Raw genomic sequence first — 9,759 nt, forward strand, 5'->3', positions numbered from 1 at the left:
TGTATGATTAGTCTTCACCTTCCAAAACTTGCCCTGAGGAATAAATCAGTAATGGCTTATTTATAAAGAGCTGCTGAAAAATTTCAGCTGCAAAACGAAATGACAGAATGGAGAATGAAGCTTGCAAACAACGGAGAAGGGCAACCTCTAGTGGTCATAAAGGTAAAACCGAGAGGAGAAATCCTCTATATTCCTGTCTTATCCCTCTGCTCTAACTGGGAATTCCAGTGGTAAAGGGCAGAGCATGGGTTTTTTTTCCTGGTCATATCATCTGCAAATTTAATTCTGTTAAATAAAAGGATACTCAAATCTATGAACCATGTATAACAATGAAAGATGAAAAGGAGTCTTCTTTCTGATGGAGACATGGGTTTTGCTGTGCTGAATGGTGCCTAATATTAGCTATCATCAATAAATGACAAAGAGTTTTACTTTAGAGTGAAACATTGTTACATATAGAAATACAGGGTCTGGCACTTCTGTTTTGAGGCAATGCAGCCTCAGCCACTGCATATCTGAATAGCTCAGCAAAAGAAAATCTTCTCAAACTGACTTGCTTTTCTTTCTCCAGAAACAAGTGATTTAACAAGTTTCAAAATAGCAGAGAGAGAAAGAGAGGGTTGTAGGAGTAGAAAGAGCGGAGGAGGATGAAAAACAACTAATAGCTTTCAGTAGTACAGACAATCTGTCATCTATGCTGTTAAGCCAATGAATAAATCTTATCAATTTAAAATTTAAAAAGGATCAGATCTACATTGACACATATACAGTATTATTCTAAAATTGTGCCTCTGCCACTTCCAAAGCCAACAAGTGAACCTGAATGTAAGAAAACACTATTATAGTTGAAAAGCTTCTCCAAAGGATACAAATTTCCAAGCCTAGCAGATTTATCACCAACTGGAGAAAACATCAGGGAGCTGTGAACAAAATAGCTGAAAATGACCATTCATGACCTTTGTGATGAGTCTTTCAGCATTTTACACAAGTTCCAGATTTCAGTCCCAAACCACAAAACTTCACCTTCCTGTTCAGTGCTTTCCCAGTTCTACAGCTCATAAGGTTTAAGACTTCAAACATTCAGGTCTCCCTTTGTTTTAGGAAAAAAATAAACGACCATCCTCAGGTCTTCAACAAGAATAGCTAAGTAAATCCATCACACTGGGTCTGTTTCTGTCCATCTCCCTCTCACTCTCCCTCCTAGGAAATCCTCCCTAGCCAGGCAGGCTGCTATCATTAATCCAGATGACCCAGCTGGAACAAAGAGGCTTCAGAGATCTAGCTGACATTAGTAGCTCCATAGAATTTAAGGACTATTCATACTCCTGCAGGGCATGGCATCCCAAGCCCGTCCCAGTCTTCTTCATTTTAACTTTTTAGAGGCTATCTCAATCTACTGGTTGACTACCACTAATATACACCATGCAAATGAACCAGATTTGTGCACTGCCCTTTAGAAACCAGAGGATCTAAGAACACAGCTCCTTGTCTCTAGGTTAACTCCTTCTGTGGCTTTGCAGCCCTAGAATGCAGAGAAAAAAAAATAAACATGCTTCAGATTACATTGTTTACAGCTTTGTCCCATTTGCACCCTCCTCTTGTGATATATGACTTTTGAGTAGTTCTGTTGCTTTCAAAGTTCTTCATTATGTTACAAAATTTGTAGAGTAATGTTAATTGGTGAAAGAAACTTATCTAAGAGTAACTGTGGGGAGTTGTTGCAATGGGCCTCAGACAAGAATGCACCCAAGGACATAAATTCTCGCACCTGTGACTAGCTCATCCTGAAGAAGTGCAGAGGAGCCAGCAGAAGTCAATCAAGATCAAGATCAAGATAAGGAACTTTATAATTGCCAACGAGATAACAAGCTAAGCCAAGACCATGTATGGAAGGAAGACTCAAAGTTCCTGGAAAGGACACTAATGGGCATCTTTTCAACAACCACAAGGGACCACCAGAGACCATCCAAAACCCCCATGGAAGACCCCTCTCAAGAAGTCACCGACTCAAAAGTGGACTAATTAGCATAAGAAGATAGAAAATCACTAACCAATAGAGGATAGAATACTAATTAATAAGAGTTAGGTAACTTGTGACCAAAAAGCACTAATTCCTTTGTTTTCTGCAATGTATAAATAGGAAAAAGTTTGGATAAAAGCACTAATTTCTTTGTTTTCTGCAATGTATAAATAGTAAAAAGTCTGGATAGTTGGCTTGCACGCTTGGAGGAATGAACCCCCGTGCATCTGGCATCATAATAAATAATGCTTGCTTCTCAATACTACACTGGAGTTAAGGGATTTGATTCCTGATTTCAGTGACACTTTCACTGCATGACTTCACTCTGACTCTTTACTTTTCATCAGTCAATAATAAAGCATGAATTATTATCATACAGCAATCTAAACATTTATCTACCGCTTCTACACACTACAAACTTGAGAGAAATTGTCCTAGGATGAGATTTTTGGAGTTGTTTTTTTCCAACTTCTTAAGTCAAGTTTCTTAGAATTTGGTCAGATCTGCTTCTAAACAAACACATTCACTACAACTTCTCAATGACAGTACAGATTTTTAAAGAATGATCATGAAAATATACAGTATTATCAGTTTTTTGTAACTATTGCCAACTTCAATTATAGAATTAAGTTTACTCAAATGCAAGGGGAGGCATTCAGGCCACTTCATTTGCAATTGACTCAGAAAAAAATAATTCAACAGTGTGGAGCATATCTTAGATCTCCTAATTGGGTCATTTTTTTGTTGTATTCATCAGCCTCTTAATAAATCTCCTCAAGACTGTCTCATATGAAGATCTCTTTGCCCACAGCAAACTTCACACAGGTCATCATAACCATCTGGAGAGGTCTTGTGGCTGCTTTGACTGAATGTAGGTTTCTATCTATGCCGTTTTACAAATTTGTCGCAAACTTCCAAAACCATGTCTGGATTTTGTCTCTTGTTGACATTACATTTGTAGTGGGGCAAGATTTTTTGATGTGGCTGAGAAAAATAAATGGGATTCTTGCATTTCACATACAGAAAGAGAACATGCAGTCCAGGAACAACTTAATGGCTAGACATGGTTTTACTCTCTCCCTTGGAATGAACGTGTAATCAGTTCAAGAAATTAACTTCCTGACCACCAGCATCAGTGGAATGAAGACAGCACTCAAAGTCAGCCTCCTGTCAGGCTGGGTTTCTTCTTGTGCCACACAGCCAAAACAGGGGAAAGACAAACCTCCCATTATTCAGATCACAGAGCAGTTTGCTAATGCAACCCACTACCTGCAATTTATGCAAGCATTGAAGACACTTTAATGAAAAGAAGTAGACAGTGCAAAGGCAGCCAGAAGTCCAGTCAGAGCACTGCCCATGTGCAAGGCTGGGGATAACCAGTGATAATTCACAAGGGCTCCTTCTTCCTTCCCCAGCCCTGGGAGGAAGGCCATATTCCTCTTCAGCCATGAAAAAAGTTGTACATGCAGTATCACCTGCACTTGTACAAGAGTAGAATAACTCACCTCACAGTTCACTGTTGACATTCGTATTATTTGTACATTGTCTTATCATACTGTTAGTAGGATAACCTGCCTCCTGTACAATTCTTGCTATGATGCTTGTTTCACAGCTTGGTTTCTCATATTTCTGCTTATCTCCCATTATGTTTCCCCTCATTTTCTTCATTACTTTAATCCTAGTTCCCATTTCCTCCTAAACTTTGCTCCCCATCCCCTTGTGAAATGCTATCATAATTAAATAGTAAACAGTGCTGCAGTTACCCTTGACAACTGACGAGTGTTTTCAGCAGGCTTCCAATGAACAGCCCAAATGAGAGTAATTAAGATAATGGACAAGGCTCTGCTGCACAGGCACAGCAAGAGAGCTCCTGCAAACTCAGACAAGACACTAACGCATTTTGATTCACACCAAGTGTTTTCCTCACAAGCCTATCCACTAAAACATGATGCTGCTAATAATTTCAGATCTACAAAATCAAAATATATCCTGTGAGACAAACAAAGCTATTGGAATAACTAGTGCCAGCCTTCAAAACTAATGATATTTAGTTCTTGTTAAGCAGCAGAAAAAGAGGCTTGGAATTTTGATCTGTGTTAGCACCAGATCAGCTTCTGTTGGATGCTCCGTTACATGCTCAGTTTTCCAGCTCCAGTTTTAAGAAAGCAAGATCACGTTTTCTGAGGTTCTAGATACTTAGGTGCCAATGATGGCTGTGAGAGCTGAGTTTTCAGCATGGCATAAAACTAGAGTGAGCAGCAAGTATCTGAAAGTGATCAGTCTGAATCACAGAACAATTGCTTTAAACTTGATCTCCTTGATTCTTCCACATGCCACAATCTCTGTACGTACAGTTCCACCATGATTTCAGCATACCCCATCATTCCCTCTGTGTTTGTCACTATTTCTTTCTTTGCCACCAGCTACTTTTCCTCCTCCTATGACAGTGACCCCTCATCTCTGTTCTCATTCCCCACAAGCTGGGGGCCCTATATCCAGCCCATTTGTCACTAAGCTAGGGCCTGCATTTTCTTTCAGTTTTGGTGTTGAGGGCATAAAGTCCTCTGCTCATCACACCATAGGAATTAACAGTCTCAGAAGCTGGGATAGCAACGATCTTCTATCACACAGGCACTGAGAATAGATTAGTAGACAAAGAAAACAAAAAATCCCATACTGAGCTGCAAAAGCTTCTTCAAAGCACTAGTTTTGCTATCATACTTACAATCCCAAAATGCCAAGTTTCTCCCTTCCCATCTGTTTATTTATGACTCCTTAGAGATAGAATAGCACTGATCCAGCAGTAATAATTCCTCACTCGTCAGTAATGAAAACAACTATCAGAATCCAGAAAACCTCTACCCAGTTCCCTTGTGGTTTTGGAAGAAGTTGAGCTCTCACACCACAGAGCTGAGCAGAGCACTCAAAGTGCACAGTGAGCTTCAGCTTGCACCAGCAGTATTGTCTTTATCTGTAGCTACTGTACTATATTCAGTGTATACGTGCCAGGCCAATAGCACAGTAATGAATCACATAAGATACGAAGCATACCATTTTACCTAAGGAGAAAGAAAACTTCATACTAACCTAGAGTAAACAATAAACCAAGATACTGACTGCAGTGTAGTGTGCAGGCTCTGTTTCCGGGGGGGAAAAATATACATTATTAATTAAAATAACACTTTGTTCCCCAACACAGTTTCCGGCAAGACCAGAACTCCAATACATTTGATTAAGCCAGGGTAAGAGATTCTGTATCCCCTACTCACAGATGAAAGGACTTAAAGCAAACAAAACAAAAGGCCATACAAGTAAATATCATAGAGACCTACCAGTGCTTACCAGTCCACATCATTACTAAAAGACTACAATGACTATACAGTCATTAGGCACAGATCCATTAGGCAAGATACCATTAAAAGTTTGATTTTTAATTATAGCATGCCATGGAAAACTACATGCTTCAACCTAAGGTAGTTATTTCTTCCAATCAGAATCAAAGAATTGTTAAGGCTGGAAAAGGCCTCTAAGATCATAGAGTCCAACAGTGCCACAATCATCACTAAACCATGTCCCTGAGTGCCACATCTACAGGTCTTTTAAATACCTCGAGGTTTGGTAACTCAGTCACTTCCCTGGGCAGCCTATTCCAATGCTTGACAAACCCTTCTGTGAAGATATTTTACATAATATCCAACCTAAGCCTCTCTTGTCCTGCTGCTTGTTACCTGGGAGAAGAGACTTCCAACCTCACTACAACCTCCTTTCACAGAGTTGTAGAGAGCAATAAGGCTCCCCCGTGAGACTCCTTTTCTCCAGGCTTTAGCCCAACACCCTCAGATGTTCCTCATCAGATTTGTGCTCCAGACCCTTCAGCAGTTTCATTGCCTTTCTCTGGACTCATTCCAGCACCAAAATTATTTTCCTATAGTGAGGGGCCCAGAATTGAACGCAGGATTCAAGGTGTGGCCTCACCAGTGCAGATGCACAATCATTGCCCTAGTCCTGCTAGCCATACTGTTTCTGATACAAGCCAGGATGCCCATGGCCTTCTTGGCCACCTGGGCACACTGCTGGCTCATATTCAGCCAGTTGTTGACCAATGCACCCAGGTTCTTTTCCTCTGAGTAGCTTTCCAGACACTCTTCCCTAAGCTTGGAGTGTTGCATGGGGTTGCAGGACCCAGCACTTCACCTTGTTTAACCTCATACAGTTGGCCTCAGTTATCTTCCACACACTCCAGGAGCCTCTTATACTATTTCCTCTCCGTATCATATTTCCAGCTGACAGCTGGCAAGTTGAAAATCCCCTATGAGGACAAGGGTTAAAGATCCTCAGACTTTTGCCAGCTGCTTACAGAATAATTTGCCTGCCTCTTCATCCTGGTTGGGTGGTCTATAGCAAACTTTCACCATGATATCTGCTTCGTTGGCCTTCCCCTTGGTCTGTACTCTTAAACACTCGACTCTATCATCATCATCATTAGGGTCTAGACAGTCAAAACACTCGCTAACATAAAGGACTATTCCACCACCTCTCCATCCTTGCCTATCCTTTCTGAAGACTTTATAGCCACCCACTGCATCCATTGCAGCAACCTAGCTTCTGCTAAAGCTGTCACTTGGGGTTAACAAGATTTCTGGGGGGTGGAGGAGGGAAGCTATTCCCTTGTAGGAAATAGACAGAAGACCAAGTAAGAGAAGTGACCGCTTAAAAGATGTACTGCGCAACAAATGTACTCAGCCACTTTCAGTGGACTACTACAAAAAAATACTCACAATAAATCCAAGTTTTTTGTAGTCTCGAGTATACATAGATTTGCGTTTCTCAATACTACCACTACTGTTGTTAGGTTCAGATTCTGCATCAAATGCAATTCTTCGGAGTTCAAATATGATATCCCGTTGAGCCTATGTTAAAACAAGGTTAAAAAATGGTTAAAACAATACCACAAAAGGTGTTGCAAAATACTATATTCCCTCCACTGCCCAAACCTTCTGTGTCTACATTCCCTACTTTGCAGTCAGACAGACAGCAAGAATGACCTTGTGCTTCCATTTTCAAAAGTGCTCACATTTGTGAGAGTCACATGCAGACACTTAGGCACTGACTTCTGTGAGTGGAACCCGTGTTAGCAAGGCCTCTAACTACAGACTTCATTTTAACCACAGAAGCCAAGAGAAGACAAGCTTTTCAAATCAAGCTGGTACTTAAGCACCATGCTGGATGATATCAAAATGACTCAGGTAACCATCCATTTTTGCTAGTGCAGGAATGGGTAAGAGAGGAATTACTGCAGTTACATATTGCTCCAAATGGCTCAAGGCAGTGATAAATGTTCTATCATCAATACTAACAACTGTGTTAGTCACTCTCTCTGGAGATACGCAGTAGTTAACTGCATGTACATTCCCAAGAGTCAAACATTCCTGCCTCAAACATAAGAATCAGGAAGGATAAAATTCTACAGCATGATGTTACTTATGTTTACAACTATCTCACACTCCTACCTTCCCTTCTCCAAATTATCAGCAAGTCTTAACTTCCTCTTAAGAATGAAATCAGGTTCTTCCTTGTACAGAGACTAAAAAAGGCCACAAAACCAAAGAAACAAAACTAATCTGCTCTATGGGCCATTGACCCTATATTTAAATCTCTCAAATCTCCTGGGGAAGTGTCTCTTTTTCTCAGTGAAGAATATTAAAGCTGGTTTTGGGAGCAATAAAGAAATTAACAACTCCTATACTGGTTCCCAGTAACAAAAACGGGGTTTATTAACTTATTTTACACAAATAGGTATAACAATTAGAGTTGTCTTCTTCCTGCTATTACCAGATCATGCCAGATGCTTACCTGATCTTGTGGATCCATTTTTGTCATCATTCTGTCTTCCAGAAGATTAAAGGTAAGTACTTGCAGAACGTAAAGCTGATGTGCCATTTCATTATTGATAGCTCTCTGTGCCCTGATAACATGCTGCAAAGAAAGAGATACTTTGATGAATGCCATCTTAACAAAAAACTACATTGGGTGCAGTCAGGTGTTTCCATTTCTACAAGCATGTATTTGCTATACAGAACTGTATGTATACTTCAGGAAAATAAAGAAAAAAGAAAAAAAAATTAAAATCAAACACCAAAAAAAACCACGAAACTAAACCAGCACTGAGAGGACTTCACAACAACAATGCACTGAAGCTTTCTCCTTCCAGCCACTAGATAGGGTCTGTGTATATATTGACAAGTGGCATTAAAAAAATCCATTGTTGAGAAGTCACTTCAAAGGAAAATTAATTACATACCAACAGCATTAGAGCTCTGCATTTAAAATTCAAAAAAAATGAGATTATATAAAGAATATTTAAGATAGTAACTGTCCTAGCAGAAAAGTATTCAGGTTGCAAACACAACAAGAGGATAGTTATTTAATAGGCTCAAACAGGGAGACAACACCATGCCACAATCCTGCCTCTACCAGACAGCTCCATTCTGTGTGAGGAAGACTGCTTAGAAATACAGTGCCCCATGCATGCAGAATTATCCCGTTCAGAAAGCAGATACAAAACTGATGAAGTATTTAAAACTCCTCCAAAATACTACGTGGTTCAACATGGGAAACAGATGCAGGTCCCTAAACAAAGGAAAGTACATAAGGAAAGAGTCATGAAGTAGGAGATGGATGCATCAACTGATATTGCACAGGCCCAAAGAAAAAAAAGCCAAAAGGCACAGGAGCATTTTAGAGAGTAAACACCTAAGAATATTATCCATATGCTTATTCCAGACTTCTTATGAACTCAAGCAGTGTGAAAACATGCCTTCTGATATAAATTCTGGGAGTTTTGTATGCATCATTGAAATTATGGTAGCAAATGAGAAAGTCTGAGGGGTTGTTTGTGGTTTGGTTTTACACTGCATAGTATCTCAATACAGAGAGGGTGCACTTTCCCTTGTTCCCTTGAAGATGTTCTCTACTCTAAGGTCAAAAGCAAAACCCCTCTGATTTTCCATGATAGCAGATGGAGGTCTTCTATATTATGTTCACTAACTTCACTCTACTTTATGCTTCTGTTGTGCAAAAGATGATGAATTATGTGCAACTTTATCTCAAGACAGAATAATCTGCACAACAGAAAAACACAGAGGTATTCAGCATTATATTTTCATGAGGAAACCCCAATTTATTTGACTGGGAAAATAACCTTTCTGAAAAGCAGTTTTGAACCCATTCAACGACCAAACCTTTATCTTGTATATTACAGGCTTCAAAACATAGCAAAATACAAATGCAAATACAATATATTAAGATAAAACCTATGAACACCAAAACTGGAGTCATCTATTCTCTCTTCTAGTGAAGAGTAATTTTGAAAATTATATACTTACAGTTAAGATGATGGAGCGAAGCTGCTTTTGTGCCAAAATGTTTGCCATTTCCTGAGTAGGTAAAAAAAAAAAAAAATTATAAAAATTAACCAGAAGCAGGTATTTTAGTGCCATACCTAGAAGAACACTGACTTAAAAGGTATTAGTCTTAAGTTTCTGCAATGCTACTTATAAATGAAGGAAGCAGCATATCAGCTATATGACTCTATGCATTATTTAGAGGATCACAAACCCAGATTACTCTACTATGAGAAAAAGGGCACAAGCAGAGGACTTTGTTGATCTAAAACCATCATTTAAAGACCCTGTGCATTAAACAGAACATTTACACACACTTGTTCAAGCACAACCTTC

General features: G+C 39.5%; 1 protein-coding gene across 1 annotated transcript in view; it reads right to left on the reverse strand.

Moving 5' to 3' along the window:
• ELMO1 (engulfment and cell motility 1) overlaps nucleotides 1–9,759 on the reverse strand; it is a gene marked incomplete at its 3' end in the record, with an annotated part of 290,561 nt that overhangs the window by 163,735 nt on the left and 117,067 nt on the right. Inside the window, exons 11-13 of the mRNA XM_009077801.1 lie at nucleotides 9,406–9,456; nucleotides 7,874–7,996; nucleotides 6,799–6,930 (exon numbers count right to left, since the gene is read on the reverse strand). Coding sequence (XP_009076049.1) covers nucleotides 6,799–6,930; nucleotides 7,874–7,996; nucleotides 9,406–9,456 — 306 coding nt within the window. The remainder of the gene's footprint in view (nucleotides 1–6,798; nucleotides 6,931–7,873; nucleotides 7,997–9,405; nucleotides 9,457–9,759) is intronic.

This window comes from Acanthisitta chloris, unplaced genomic scaffold (genome assembly GCF_000695815.1).
Source record: "Acanthisitta chloris isolate BGI_N310 unplaced genomic scaffold, ASM69581v1 scaffold727, whole genome shotgun sequence".
Lineage (NCBI taxonomy): Eukaryota > Metazoa > Chordata > Aves > Passeriformes > Acanthisittidae > Acanthisitta > Acanthisitta chloris.